The 16,190-nt window shown below is 36.5% G+C and overlaps 1 protein-coding gene across 9 annotated transcripts in view; it reads left to right on the forward strand.

The window, feature by feature from the left end:
• Positions 1–16,190, forward strand: part of ATP2B2 (ATPase plasma membrane Ca2+ transporting 2) — a 451,559-nt gene that overhangs the window by 370,088 nt on the left and 65,281 nt on the right. For all 9 annotated transcript variants that reach the window (XM_075096585.1, XM_075096583.1, XM_075096581.1 and 6 more), the window contains 2 exons: positions 254–468; positions 2,070–2,312. In XM_075096585.1, the coding sequence (XP_074952686.1) occupies positions 254–468; positions 2,070–2,312 (458 nt within the window). The remainder of the gene's footprint in view (positions 1–253; positions 469–2,069; positions 2,313–16,190) is intronic.

The following is a 16,190-nucleotide window of genomic DNA, read 5'->3' on the forward strand; positions in this document are numbered from 1 at the left end:
GCAGCGAGATGGTGCTTAAAAATTAATGCAGTATGATTCAGCTGTTCTGTAGAATTCAGTGAATATATGGCTGTTGTAAATGTATTACAGTAATGTCTTTTCTACATTGTAAAATTTATAATTATCACCATTATTGGTACTGAAGAAAAATGTAATGTAGAATAAGAATAGTTTCATATCAAATCCAAATGTAATTTCTAATTGCACTGTTTTTGTGTTTTGTTTTGTAGTGATTGATTGTTTCTGTTTTCAGGTTTGGTGATGTCTGCCATCACTGTAATCATTTTGGTACTATATTTTGCCATTGACACATTTGTGGTCAACAAGAAACAATGGTTGCCTGAGTGCACTCCTGTCTATGTTCAGTATTTTGTTAAATTCTTCATTATTGGTGTTACTGTACTTGTGGTTGCTGTTCCTGAGGGACTTCCACTTGCTGTCACTATTTCTCTGGCTTATTCTGTAAAGGTAAGAAACATTAAAAATAAATATGGGAAAAAAATGCTTTTCATTTGAGTTTACTAGTAAGTTATTCTTCAGGTTTTGTCAAGTGTGATGAAAGTTGGCCTGTAAATTAATGCGCACAAAATGTTAATGAAAGTGAAATTTCTTCAAAGTGAATCTTTGCTTTGTATTGAAAGTATTTCTGACAAAAAGGCAAATACATATGTGTTCTAATACATATCTTACTACACAGTGCAGGAATATTGAACAATAGAAATACCTACTTAGTTTGCAAGGTTACCAGGAATTTATTCAGGAGAGTTCACTATGTGAATAGTCCAGTCTTTTGTTACAGAATACCTTTGTCTTCAAATTTTCTTGTGCATGCTTCAATTTTCCTTGACATGGATGTAAAGTCTTCAGGAACACCTTTCAAAGAAATCAGAGTTTCACTAGGAGCATTCATGTACTTTTCTGAAATGCAGTTGCAGTTGTTTGTAGCCAATGTCAATGTCTCTATTAGGAAATTAGAAAGGATTAAAATTCTGGACTTGTGGATTACTCCATTACCTATCTAGGAGTTTTCTCAGATTATTTTAGCAGTTTAGTCAGATGGACCTTATTTAAACATTCTGGGAATCTTAGATAAAGGTTTTATTAAGTTTATTTCCATTTAATGTGTAAAAAAATTAATATATGAACATTAGGAAGGAATATGTTGGTTTTTGTAGCCAAACGTTATTATTATTAGGAAAAAAAGAGCACATTTGAAGCATGGGATTTCACTAATAAAGACTCTAGCTGCTTTTAAAATACTTTCCTGTTCTCCTTAAGTCCTTCATGTGACACGCGTATCTGTATTTGCGGTATCAAACTGCAATACAGCTTTGTGTAGAAGTGGTGATATTGTGCCCTGTGAGTGTAAGACAGTGTCTGAATATAAGGGTCAGGTGGTTGGGCACAGAATGTTTTTAATATTTAAAACATATAAACAAGGACAATATGTATTTCCAGGATGACTGCACATCTTGTGAAAAATAGGTACTGTGGAATGGAGTACTCTGGTGGTTTTTTGCGGGTGTGGTTGTTTTTGGGTTGGTTTGTCATTTTGTTTCTTTGCGCTTTTTGGGGTTTTTTGGGGGTTTATTTTTTGGGTTGTATGGGGTTGTTTTGTTTTGGTTGGTGGGTTTTTTTTTGTTTGTTAGTTTGTTTCTTTCTTTCCTAAAATCTATTGTTCATCTATGTGCTGCAAAATAACATCCTGGCATCAGAAAGAGTATTAAAAAGAAGTCTAGAATTTGCTAGAATTATATTGTTAAAAAAATCCTGTTCTCTTCAGTTTCTTTAGCTAATCTTTGCTGTTCTAGCTATTCCTTAAAATGTATGTATATGGCAAAGAATGATGGAACTGTATCAGTTTATCTAAGGCAAAATTATTTCAGGGATGGTCACTGCTTGTTTGTCTGTAACTAGGGCTTGGTTTATTGGCCCCAGTTAAAGTTCTAGTTTAGTGAGCATTATGTTCTAATGAACCAGACTAAATACATGCTTTTTTGCTTTTTATAAATGATGTTAAAAATCTGTCAAAGCAAATCTTGAAGGTTTTTTATTTTGCTTTTTCTCAGAAAATGATGAAGGATAACAATCTGGTCCGCCACTTAGATGCTTGTGAAACTATGGGTAATGCTACAGCCATCTGCTCCGACAAAACAGGGACACTAACAACCAACCGGATGACGGTTGTCCAAGCCTACGTTGGTGATGTCCACTACAAAGAGATCCCTGACCCAGATTCTGTACCTGCCAAAACTCTTGATTTACTTGTTAATGCAATTGCTATCAACAGTGCTTATACTACAAAAATTCTGGTAAGTAGGCTTCTGTCAATAAAATGAAACGGCAGAAGGAGTCGTAATTTTTTAAAGCATTGTTAATTCCTTAACATCGTGTTGATTATGAACTATTAGGTACTGTTGAGGCCCTCTAAATGAGAACAGGTGCTGTAAAAAATCTGTATATTATGTTTTTCTTTTAAGGATAGGGATGTACTTAGAAGTACAAGACCATGCTACATTTTAAAAACTCCTGCTGTTATTAGATTGGGATGGCCCGGATTCAGTGCAGGTAAATTTGCTAACACAACTACTTTTCACTGAGACTTCATGTGTTATTTTTATGTGTCTAAGAACTTTCAATTCATTCTCAAATAGGACAAATTGGATTGCTTAAATCAGTGAGGTTAATGATTTTTATTCATTCTGGTTTCAAGTTAATTACATCCAGAATTATTTTAATCCGTCTGCAAAACAGGGCAAAATGGAAATATCATGTTTGCTTGTGGCATTAGATTCTTCTATACAGAGCCAATGAAGAGGCCGGAAATTTTTGCAATTCCAATAGATTTGTTCTATGAAAGGTCTAGCCTACTCTTCATATTGCAGAACAAATGCCTTTTTTAAAGTTTATGAATTTATGTATTGTTCTTTTTATAGCTCTGTGCTGAGCTGTGTAATAGTCTTGCATGCACTTCATGTTTGTTTTAAAAGTAGTCTTCTAAAATATGATCACAGAAAACAATTGGTGAAATGCCGCTGAGTGCTGGAGCATATATTTCCTTTAACTCTTGCTGTATAAATATCTGGATATTAGTAACAATCAACACTTGGAAGAAGAATGTTTAGAGAAACCTGATGCAGATATGCTAAGCGTGTTTGTGGCAAAGGTGTTTTTGAAATTAATGCTTCTGAGGATTGTTTACCTAGGGTTAGTGTAAGAAGTCAAGCCACAGCTTAGGCACCCTTCAGACAGTCATCTGTGCTGTGATGCACTTACTCTTCTGTTCTCACTGAAAGCTCTCTGGAAAGGGAAATGTGGGGAGAACCAGCCCCTGAGGTGACTTGAGCTGCTTCCTACATCAAGAGTGGACAGAGAATCACACAAAGCCTCCACCAGCTCAGCAAGATACTGTTAGTTGCCACCTTCCGGCTGAAATCAGCCAGCAATGTGAGTGCACCTCTTCTGTTGCACTGTACAGACAGATAGCTCTAGTCAACAGAGGTTGGAGCTATCCCTTTTGACTTTGAATTCAGATGCTCTGGAAGAGCAGAGCTCACTCAGCTGTGCACCAAGTTCAGCTGTGAGCATCCAACTAGCAGCACCAGTTCCCAGCTGAATCCTGGATCTTATTCTGCCTTTTCTCCTATGGTCTGTCGAGGTCAAAATCAACCAGGTTAACTGAAATGAAAGACAGGCCTTCCGTTCGCAGGTGGTTCAGTGTAAATGCTGTGTAATAGCTCAGTGTGGCTATTTTATGGCTGTGGCTTTTTGGAATCTAATTTACGTTATTTGTAAACTAGCAAGAATATTTTAGTACTGCTGGGTAAATCATGCCTTCACAAATCAGTATAACATTTGATTGTGGGGGAGAGGAACATATGTCTTAGTTATTTTAATGTTGTTTCAGCCTAAGTAAGGTTAAGTACTTTTGTAGAAGGAGAAATAACATCAAACTCAAACACAGACTGGGATTAACACAAGGTAATACAGACAAATTGGAGTGAAAGATAATAGGTAGCTATATAAATTTGTGTTTATATAACTGCTACAGTGGTAATACTAGTCACCAGCATCAGTCTGAGCTGATGACTTTGGGAGGGCTTTGAGAGAATGTTACCAATGTTGGCAGAATTTTCCTCATTCTTAAGAAACAGCAAGGCAGAGGGCAGGCAGATTGGTTGACAGTTAAGTCAGGTGTAACTAACAGAGGAAGACTCAATGTCAGCTGTCCTTCATTTGTTTTATATTTTGCTGTTCATTTTAAATGCATGAGATCAAACACAGTAACAACATGTTTCTGTTCAACTTCCATACCAGTTCGTCCCCTCTGAATCTCAGAATGCTTTTGGGTTTCTGAGTAAGGCACGGGAAGGCATCAGAATTTCCAGAGTGATGCACCTGTAATATTAAGTTTAATGTTCTGTCTTTCTCTTGTGGTAATAGTTTAATTTGACTGAAAAAAATTCTGCTTAGTAGTAGTTCTAAAATTTCACTTTGGTCTCAATATAATTTTGAATTTATTTTTTTTTTTACTCTGGCTTGACTTCATTGCTTCTTGTTGAAATTAGTTATGTATGCCTATTAGAGTCAATATTTCACCATTTCTGTTGTGTTTTAGCTTTGCTCAGAGACTGATTCTCTGTAAAACTGATAAATGGGTGAAATACTCTGGAAATCACCTTTGATCTGGATACTTATCAGATGACTACTTGAACTTATCTGTGTAAAATTAATGGTGATTTTTTAGCTATTATAACAGCATCATAAAATCAAGCCTTGCTATATGGACCCCACAAGAATAACTCCAGTGTCAGTGGAGATCATTTTGTTCATTGTTTATAAAAAGCTTAAGCTAATGTTTAGTTACAAGGTATTGTTCCATAGCCATCATTCATTTTAAATCAAAAATAAGTACAGTAAAAAACAGTAAGGGAGTTGTTTCCAGGATGAAGTGTACAGTATTATTTTTCTAGCTGCTATTACTGAATGCATACTTGTGCACTCATTCTTCCAGCATATTTAATTAAATTATGAATATCAGCTCAAACCCAAAGGGCATATGTGTTATGTCGCCAAGATTGAATTCTACATATTCCATTTTTAGTTACCTAGTTATGCATATGCTGTAAATTACACTTTGTATGAACTTCTGTTCAGAGTCATCACATATGGGACCATAAAATTAGTCAAGATTCTCTGCTGAATGAGGAATATTCCCTCTTGCATTGTCTTTTGATTAAGTGGAAATTTGAACCATTGATAAAAATATAAAAAGAAAATAATATCACTGCTTGGGATAAAAATTTGAATTTCCCTGAGAAATTAAACACAAATTATTCCAACTGAACAATAGCATCATTAAATATAGTTCTTTTCAATGCTTTCTAAGGATTAAGTTACTGGGTAAGCTGATTTTGCATTCCATTAGCTTCAGAGCAACTTTAATGCTGCTTTTATGCTTTTTATGTGAAGCTCTTCCCCAGAAAACCTTTCTTCTCCAGTATTCGTGTTTTATGTAGCTTTCCCACATGGAAGTAAAAATTAGACTTCATACATTTTTACATGTGAGATGTGATCAGGACTGTAAAGCATCTCTTATTCTGAAAATAAAATTTGCATTTCAGTAATACTTTGATTGCACTTGGAGCAGAAGTACATTGATCTCGAATATCATGGAGCAATAATGAGATAGACTCCAAATACCAAAACTAGTGATTTGAACTCTTCTGTTGGGCTCTTGCTTGCTCAAATTCAGTTTAATTAGAAAAGTATTTCTTCTTCTAATTTCCTGAAAACTGTCAAAGGGCACAGATGACATGCTTGCTGGATGGGTGTAATGTGTTCTTATTAAGAAGAGATCACAATTAGTATTTAGCTGAGTGATTTTCAGCAGCAGTGGAAAAGACACAGCTGAACCCATTATTGTTATGATCTGACACAGGGAGCAAAAAAGCTACTTATGCCTGTATTGGGTGAATATCTGGATCTGTATTAGGAGGACTGTTTTCTGTTCTGATGGTCTGGAGTATCATTTACTGCATTTGCACAGTATGTGACACAATTTAGCGGCACCCTTTACCGAGGATCTTGAAGGAAAAAAGGCAGAGATGTCACAGAAAAGTGCAGAACATTCACTGCCTTCTACAGCTTCTGCTGACTTAGGAAATGAAGTAAACATATGTTACTCTATATGTTAGTAGATGTTATTCAAGTAACGGATGTAACCTTGTAAAAATTTTGGAACAAAAAGGCCTCTATCAGATAAAACCAAAGAGGGCAAATGAAGGGGAAAAAAAAGAAAAAAAAAAGAAAAAAGGAATGTAGACAATTTTATTGCAGCCAGAACAGAGAAAGCAATGTTTCCTGTTGATTGTATGGCAGAAGAACACATGCATATGATGCTGTAACATCTCTCTAAGAAAATAGTTGCTGCCAGCACCCAAATTCCAGCCACATTTCTGCCACAGCCCTAGATGAGGGTCTTCACTGTACATGCAGACAGACCTCTACTCACAAGGCTGCAGGGCTGGTTTTGAGGGCCCCAAATAACCCCAGCAGGGAGAAACAGGGATTACCCACAAGCTTCCCTGAGAGGAGTTTTTTCTGGGGGAGAGTGACAGTTACCTTCCATTGGAGAAAGAGTCTAAGGATGCAGGCTGGCTGCAGAAGTACCTGGCGCACAGCAGTAGGATGGAGCTGCAACACCATTTCAGCTGGAGATGGACCTCATCATAGACTCAGCCATTAAGATGTACTAGGAGAGAAAGGAGGGTGTTAATTCACCTTCATGCTTTGTGCAATTACTTTTTCCTGAACATATAATGAAAGATCTTAGTAAAACAAGTATAACAAAATTTCTAACTTTTTAATACTGAAATATAGAATTCAAGAGATTATGGCACAAAATTTTATTGTTCCGAATAAATAATTCTTTTGACTGATTCTCTGATGCAGAATACTGGAATGAATGCACTTCGTAATTTCTTGGAGGAAAAGAGTGGAGGAAGGCTGGCAGAGCAGGTAGTAGGTAATCTATAGTATATGAGAACCATAAGAAGAAATGACATTCTACAACAGTGAAATGGGGAAAGAATTGAAAACAAGATTCTAGCACAACAGCTGCTTTGCAGGAATAGATTAAAATCCACTCTGGATATTGAGAACATGGATGTAGTAGCCAGCTGAAGGGTTCTTTTTATTTGTGAGGAGTATATTTGCATCCAAAAGAAATACAGCTATCTGGGTTGTTGGGAGACATAATGTTCCTGTCAGAAATGGTTTTTTAAAAGGTGTGCAAAGTACAAAATACACTTCTCTCTTAAAGACTTTTTTTATTAAATCAAATTTAAAAACTGGATTTCATTATCAAGTACTTGAATTGATCTTGTCTATTTTTAATTTTTTAATTGGATGAAAAAAAGTCTCAAGAATAATATATATACACATATGCACACATTATTTAGCCAACAAAAATTTACTGTCATTTCCTTTTACCTTTCATAATTTCATCATTTTCAATATAGTAAGGCCTTCTTGAAAACAGCTTTAAAGTTGTTTTGGGGAATATGGGTATTTGGAAGTTTCCTAAGGAATCATTTAAAAACCTGAGAAGTAGTAGGTTGGTTTATGGATTTTTTCCATACATTTCCCCACATTAATGTATAAAGTTATCAGTGATGGAAAAGAGGATTGAAATGTCATATCTTTTTAATGGTAGTTGCTTGCAGCTCTCTCATTCTTGTCTGACAAAGCATAGACCTTTTCTTCTAGCTGTCTATATACATATATTTATGTCTGTGTATTTATATGAAGTCTTGCTTTCAAAATGGAATGGAAAAAGATGACCCTACCTGTTTAGGGAAGATTGTTTATTTCATTTCTTACACAAAGCTCAAAACCCAATAGATCAGATTATGCCATACCTATCAACAGAAAATCATCAGAATTTATATTTCCTGAGGCAACAGCAAAAGAGCTTGTACTTTATTGTAGCTGTCTGCCAAGGGCAGTCATGCTAAATGGAACTGCTGTTGGGTGTCACTATAATTCTCATCTTTATTCAAAGAAGAACCATGAGAAAATAGCTTTTATCCTCCAAACTACATTTTAAACTATTTTGGCATTTGAAATTGGAAAGATATTTTTACTCCCAGGTACAGTTTTCTGAAAACCTATTCTCAAGCTCTTTGTTTCTTAAATACAGATAAAATTATAATTTGTACATGAAGGTTTGGGTCATCTCTTATTTTATCCAGATAAGTTCACCTATTGCTGCTAAGAATGTTCTAATTTAAAATAGATAGTTTAAAAAAAGCCCCAAACCCCCACAAAAACACGAACACAAAAAATGAGGACAGAAGTAGTAAAAAAAAAAATCAATAAGGATAAATTGAAGAAAGCTTTCATTTATGACAACATTAAATGACAGCCCAAGTAAATTGTTTGGCCTAAATTCTGTTTTATTCCTTCGGTAGTTCCCTACCATTAATGTTAACCCGCAAATATAACTGGCAGCTCCAGTTGTTGACTTGAAATCTAAAAAAGATCAGTCATTTATCAGACAGACAGTCTGGTTGTCAGTCAAGGCTGACTTGCCTATAAGAAAGCAGGTCAAATTTGAAGAAGAGGCTGTGGAAGAAGGAATGAGAACTCCAGAAAGCAGAAAGTCGCAATGAGGGCACATTGAGGGGAAAAAAGGTAAAACTGGAATGTAAGGAAGAAAGATGATTATAACCTGGCAGTAGCAGAGCTTGCACATACTCTTCTCAGCATGCTCTCCTTTACAGATGTGCAGTTTTCCCTGTTTCACTACATCACATTTTCTCCACATACAGTTGCAAGCTTAGTCCACAGGGAGGTTTGCACTAGTACTTTTGAAACTGAAGGGTTTGAGTGAATCTTGGTGACAATCTGAGCAGAGACCATCCTTTGTAATGGTTTTCTTGCCTCTGCTTTCTTTCCTCCAGGCAACACTTAAAAATAAATTCCACCCTTAGATAATGTGTCAGCGTTTCTAAGGATAGATCTGTGGAAGGTTTTATCTTTACAGAATAATCCTGGAAATCAGTAAACAGTGAGAAACATATCTGGGATTAATTTTTGCAATTTAGCCCATGTAATGACACTGAACTGGCTTGTTGTCAGTGTCATCTGGCTTTGGATGAGGGAGGCAAGAGGAAGGAGCAACAGGCTTAGAATACATTTGGAATGGGAAAATCCTCTACTTCTACTGTACTTAAAGTTGTCCAGAAAATGTCACAGAAAAATATACTGAGAGGAGAATTCCGCAGTGGCAGATTGATGAACTGGTGTAGGAATTCAAAGATACTAATTTTTTCACTGTCTGAAAAAGAACAAGTGGATTTGCATGAACCATGAAGTTCTGCTCCTGGCTTTACAGTTCATATTCTGCAATCTTAGGGGTACAATAAGTTACTAAGTACATGATATGAGGAGAAAGAGAAGAAAATCTGCTTTGCAGAAAAACAATGCATGATTTTCAGGTGGCATCTGCCAACTCAGTAAGGTTGGATTTAGGTCAGTAAGGCTCTCTTGTAACTAACTTGAGGATAGTACTATACGTCTTTTATTGGTTGCTTTCAGCATGTTAGTTTGGTAATGGAAATTTGTGAAAATTGTATATTCTCTTGTTTTTGAAGTGCTCAGGTGATGGCGTTAAAATATTGTCTGAGGCATTCCTGAGTCTCCAGCCAAATGGTGCATTTGATCCATTTAAAATTTTAAATTTGATTTGTTTGAACTTATTTCTAAAAATCTGTCTATTTTGTAAGATGTCTTACTTCACCTGCAAAATTATTACCGTTACAGGTAAACTTATGTCCGTCTCAATTTCCATATTTTGTTTCCAGAGTATTATACAACTAAATAATGTAGATATACGTTACAGATGGGACCAGACAATGCAGGCCAAAGTATCTTTCTATATATAAGCAAGACTATCATCACAAAAAAAATTCCCAACAATATTTTCTTTAAAACTTGTTCATAAAGTCCTTGGTAAGCATTTTCTTAGAATAAGTTGGGCAGGAAAAAAGCAACCTATAGTGTGCATATGATTTACTGGGTAAATAATAATTATTAGAGATAATAGATCATGTAGTTAATTGTCTCTGCTTCTAGGAATGGTAATTAGCAGAGTAATGATCCTCACACATCTCTTGCCATGGAAGTTTTATATAATGAGGTATAAATATAGCTTTTCTCACTAAATTAGCTACTGAAATAATAATTGAAATAACTATGTTTAGAAAAGACTGCTTGAGTGTGTAAAGCGTAGGACATGGTGTTATCCCAGTCATGCACTTTCTGCCATTGGGGTACAGGTGCTTTGTCTTGCTAGGAAGAAGTGCTTTTTTATTAAAGTCTACTTTTTTAAAACTTGTATGTGAGGGGTAGAATGGAATCAGCTGCTGAGAAAGCTTCTTAGCAGTTGTCTGTTGGATGGATTTACCTAAGCAAAGAGGGATTAGGGAGCAGAGATCAGAGCAGGGCCATCCTGTAAATCTGCTATTGACATTGTTATACTCTCTGGAAGGTTGCTTATTTTCATTAGTGGCCAGGTTGTCAGAGGCAAGGCAGGTTTCCCGACAATATCGCAGAAATGTTATAGGTAGAGAAGGTGAGATAAATGTGCTCAGAGCTAGGTCTTTCACTGAAGTTCTTGTTATAAACTATAATTGTAAAAGAACTTAGCAATAGAAGGACTGCAACTCATGACAACTCTTTTCCTTAGTTCCTAGTCTCCTTTTCTGTCAAAGAAAGGGGTGATGCTCCTGCCTCAGCAATAAATGAACATAGGAAGAGAAGATCAATAAATAAAATAATCCTGCACTGTAGAATGTAACAAAACAAATTATTCCCATACTAGCTAAAAGTTTATGATCAAGGTAGATTTTATGTCTTTATTTCCTTTCTTCATGTGACAGAAACCAAGGAAATAATCACCTCCTTCTTACTAGCCTTCTTTACCTTCACAGTTTGGTAATTGCAGATTCCATTTATTCTTGTTGGAATAAATAATCACTGCCAGATTATAAACAGGACTGACAGTCACTTGGAAGCTTTTAGTTATCATAATATCATTTACCACATTAGCTTCCCCTCCTGCCCCCAGCTTGCTTGTACGAAAATGAGTAAATTAGATTTTTAACATTCTATGAAGCAACAACTGTTTTTCCTGTTACCTTGCATGAGATTTTCTGTTACGTTATTGATCTTACTTTCATGTTCTTATTTCCCACTTATCTTGTGCTGGCATAAGATAATTCACTTATGGGGATAACTGCCAACTGTTCCCAAATACGCCTGTGGATGAATGCAGGCTTTAAAAGTCAATGTTTCCTGCAACATATTTCAAAGTGTTTTCATCTAGATATATAAATGTTGCTTATTGTTGTTTGATCATTTTTAGGACCAATTTTTAAAAAATGAAATATGTTAGCACAATTAATTATTTTAATATGTACTTTTTTTCATGCTTATGATACCGTACTGAGATGAAGTCACACACTTTGGAGCTGATGAAAATGCTGGTTAGAATTTTGGAGGGGATATTATCAGGGAGCATGTTTTCCTGATGGGAGCTTTTGTTTTCACGTGAGTGGGTGTAAACCACTTACTTCAGGCACATCTGTTTTAATGTAGGTTTTCTTTGTGTTCTCTATCATCAGGAACAGGAAGATAATAATTTCAAATGTGATAATTTAATACCAATTTTATAGAAAATGGTAGTGGGTTTATAATCAGAGAGAGATACAGGAACAGCCTTATTAGAAAGCAATGTGGTGGGTGAATCACCTCATAATGAAATATGACATTAATTTTCTTTCAGATATATGTAGTGTACATTATATACTTTTTAGTAAGTTTTCCTTTTATTTGAAGAATTCTATGTGGCTTATTTCTGTGGGGTGGGGAAACCAACCAAAAAACCCCTCAACTGATATAATGCCTGAAACACAACAGATCAGCAAGCAATAAAGTATATAGCAGAAAACATCTTGCTAATTTCAGAGCAATAAATGTGCACGACTTACTTTCCAGACTTGAAAAAGACTTTAAATTGACTTGGAATTGCTGTTCCTTATGAATGAAATAGTGCTTAATAATATTTATTATATTTCTGTTATTGTAAACAAAATACAATTTTTATTTCGAGTCACAGCTAGTCCTAGAAAGTTGGTATTAAAGATACACAAAGTAAAAAAACTGCTTCGAATTCTAGTTTCTGCCTTCTTCTGCAGGTAGACACCACTACTAATTTTTCTCTCAAGCTCCCACTTTTCTGTTCTTATACACGAAGCTCTCGGCTCCTCTTCATTCCAATCAATCATATTTCTGTGTTATTTACAAGTGAGTGTGGGGAAATGTCCAAAAATTATGGCCATTCTGCTTTTAGAGACGGTGCCAGATAAGCTGGAAAAATGTCTAGAGTGGATGGGATTCTGAAGAATTAGAACCACATATTCTGAGCAAACTGCAAGGGGCACTGACTTCTCAAAGGCATATTACTTTGATCTGTTTTCTTAGGGGCATATGACTTTGATGGACAAAAGGCAGAAGGCATATGTTACACAAAATCCTTTTCCCCGCTGGAGTGTAGCATAGGAAATTGAAAGTTCATAGAATCATAGAATGTCCTGAGTTGGAAAGGACCCACAAGGATTGTCAAGTCCAACTCCTTTCCCTGCACAGGACAACCCCAAATTTACACCATATCTCTCAGGTCATTGTCCAAGTGCTTCTTTGAATATCGTCAGGCTTGGTGCTGTGACTGCCTCCCCAGGGAGCCTGTTCCAGTGCTGTACCACCCTGTGAGTGAAGAACCTTTTCCTAATATCCAACCTAAACCTCTCCAGGCACATCTTCCTGCCATTCCTTCTGGTCCTATCATTGGTCACCAGAAAGAAGAGATCAGCGCCTGCCCTCCTTCTTCCCCTTGTGAGGAAGCTATAGACAGCGATGAGGTCTCCCGTTAGTCTCCTCTTCTTTAGACTGAACAAACCAAGTGACTTTAGCCGCTCCTCATATGGTTTCCCCTCTAAACCCTTCACCAACTTCGTGGCCCTTCTCTGGACACTGTCTTTGTATCCCTAATATACTGTGGCATCCAGAACTGCATGCAGTACTGGAGGTAAGGCCACACCAACGCAGAGTAAAGCAGGACAATCACCTCCCTCGACCAGCTGCAATGCAGTGCTTGATGCACCCCAGGACTTGGTTGGGCCTCTTGGCTGCCAGGGCACAGTGTTGGCTCACGTTCAACTTGCCGTTAAACAGAACCCCCAGGTCCCTCTCTGCAGAGCTGCTCTCCAGCCTCTTGTTCCCCAGTCTGTATGTACATCCAGGGTTGCTGTGCCCCAGGTGCAAAACCCAGCACTTGCCCTTGTTAAACTTCACACGGTTGGTGAGTGCCAAGCTCTCTAATTTGTCTAGATCTCTCTGCAGGGTCTCTCTGCCCTTGAGAGTGTCAACAGCTCCTCCTAATTTTGTGTCATCAGCAAACTTAATTATTCTTTCAAGTCCTGCATCCAAGTCATTTATGAAGACATTAAAGAGTCCTAGCCCCAAGATGGATCCCTGGGGAACCCCACTAGTGACTGGCCGCCAGCCTGATGTAACCCCATTTACTATGACCCTTTGAGCCCAACCCATCAGCCAATTGCTCACCCCCTGCATTACATGTTTATCCAGCTGTATGCTGGACATTTTGTCCAGGAGGATACCGTGAGAGATAGTATTGAAAGCTTTACTGAAATCCAAAAAGATGACATCGACTGGCTTTCCTTGCTCAACTAGGTGGGTAACCTTGTCATAGAAGGAAATCTAATTTATTAGGCAGGACTTTCCCCTCATGAACCTGTGCTGGATAGGACCAATGACTGCATTGTGTTTCAGGTTTTTTTTTCAATAAGTCCCAGAATAATCTTCTCCATAATTTTACCAGGCACAGAAGCGAGGCTGACAGGCCTGTAGTTACTGGGGTCATCCCTGTTGCCTTTCTTGAATATTGGGGCAACATTTGCCAGCTTCCAGTCAACAGGGAAAGTTGACTGGAAAGTTTCCCAAGGAAGGGTGGATCGAGTATTTTAATGTAGTCAGAACTATACTGTTCCTTAGCATCATTGAAGAAATGACAGATCTGTTTTGGCAGACACCCCACATGGGAAAATTAAGCTTCTAGAAGGATGTTTTTAAAATTTTGGTCAACTTTAATAAGTACTACTACAAACCTTTCTCAAAGTGTGTAAGTGCAAACACACAGAGCAAATGAGTATGGCTGGCTACTGGCAAGTCTATATGGAGACACTGGCACATCTCATCCATCTGAAATTATAAATGAGTATAGGGCAGTAGATGTAGCTCATTGTTCATAATACTGAATGAAAGTATTGAGCATGTTAAAAAGTTTGTCTGCGTATTTCCTATGCTGTTATTTTTCTTTAGTTTCTACTTAAGTGAGCAGAGAATTAAGTTACCTTACAATTCCTTTCACTCCAAAGGAGAAGGGTTGACAGTGCTCAGTGCTGGTTTGCTAGGGCCTGTATATTTAGAAGAGGTGAGAGACAAGGTTTTCTGGGAGAATTTTCCTATAAAGACAGACAGGATGTTCAACCTCTCCATCATTCCTATCCTGTTTCATTCTGAATGAATAATCAGATAAAAATTGGCTGCAGTCTCACAGTCTGCTATTCTGCCCAGCAAAGGCATCATTCTTAGTAACCTGACAAGGAGAGGGGCTGGCCAGAGGACTGAATTTATAATGCATCTCAAACATTACCCCACCAATCATGCAAAAAAATCCCTTTGAGAAAATATTAGATAAGAAGTGCTCTAACATATTATATACACTTGAGCCCATGCGTTTGCCTCCCAAAAAGAACACCTAACTAACCAAAACAATTTTAAAAATAATTTCAGCTGATATGTGCTAGTATAGATTTTAAGAGGGGTATTTTTATTATGATAAGTGAAATAGTTGCTGTTAGTGTTTTTAGATTCATTTAGAAATTGATGCTTGAAGACCCTTTTCCTACTCTGGAAATGTGTACTATTAACAGAGAAGATCTATAATTACGATGGGCAATAATCAGTAGCATAAGTCAAGTGAAAAAAACTTGCTTTTACATTTCATGTGGCTAGAGTTGCTTTGCTCTTACTACATTTAGCTCCTTAAACTATAAAAATTTTTTGTACTCATGCTGCAACCAGAAAGGCAGTGAGTATTAATATTGAATTTTGGCTTTGGTTTGTTTTTTCTAAAAATTTAGTTTTCCTATCTTTAGTAGAAAATTCAAAGTATTGATAAGTTTTGTGCGACTGAAGACTACCTGTAAATACTTTTCCTTTTGTTGGAATTCAGGATTTTGATGTGCATATGTAAATGCCATGCATTTTCTGTTACTTAATGTGGTGATATTCTTCTACAGTATGGTCATTATCACTGTACACATTTTTCAGATAGTGGCACTGTTTTTTGGGGGGTTTTGGTTTTTTTGTCCAATTAATTGGCCTAAACCAATGATTTAATGTCTACAGTGCGTTACAAGATTTCCAGTTCTAATTAGTAAAAAGCATAGAGAAGGTTATACAAATTAAATGAGAGTTGGTATATTTAGATAACATGGAATAGGTGGTGTGTGTTTCACAACTTTGTGGTTGAAATTCATGTACAATGGGTAGTTGAAAGCATGCGTGAGAAGCACTTCAGACTACTGGTGGAGGTGTTTTTAAAAAATACAATTAATTTTTATTAAGAGAGTTAACTAGTTCATTAAAAGTGAGGAAGATTATGTAACTAGAATTTTGATTATGATCTGTGCAGAAATATTAAATAAGATTTTAACAGGCAACCTTGGTGAGAAAAAGTCTTGAGATGCCAGGGAGAAAACTCTTGATAGATTACTATAGTGGGTATTAGACTGACTTAAAGGATGTTTTCTGAATATACAATTGCTGGTTAGATCACTGCTATAACTAAAGAAAATGTATCTTTATTTCCTCAAATCTAAAAGCTGAGGTTTCAGCCCTAAAACAGTTGCAATAATGCTTTTAATGTTGGCAAAACCATGTAAATCCTAGTATTGGTTCTAATTTAGAAATATACTTTTTAAACTTCAGATGTTGCCTTGAAGTAGAATTTTCACTACCTGATCAATTCAACATTATGC

The sequence above is a fragment of the Phalacrocorax aristotelis genome, chromosome 6 (assembly GCF_949628215.1).
Source record: "Phalacrocorax aristotelis chromosome 6, bGulAri2.1, whole genome shotgun sequence".
Classification (NCBI taxonomy): Eukaryota; Metazoa; Chordata; class Aves; order Suliformes; family Phalacrocoracidae; genus Phalacrocorax; species Phalacrocorax aristotelis.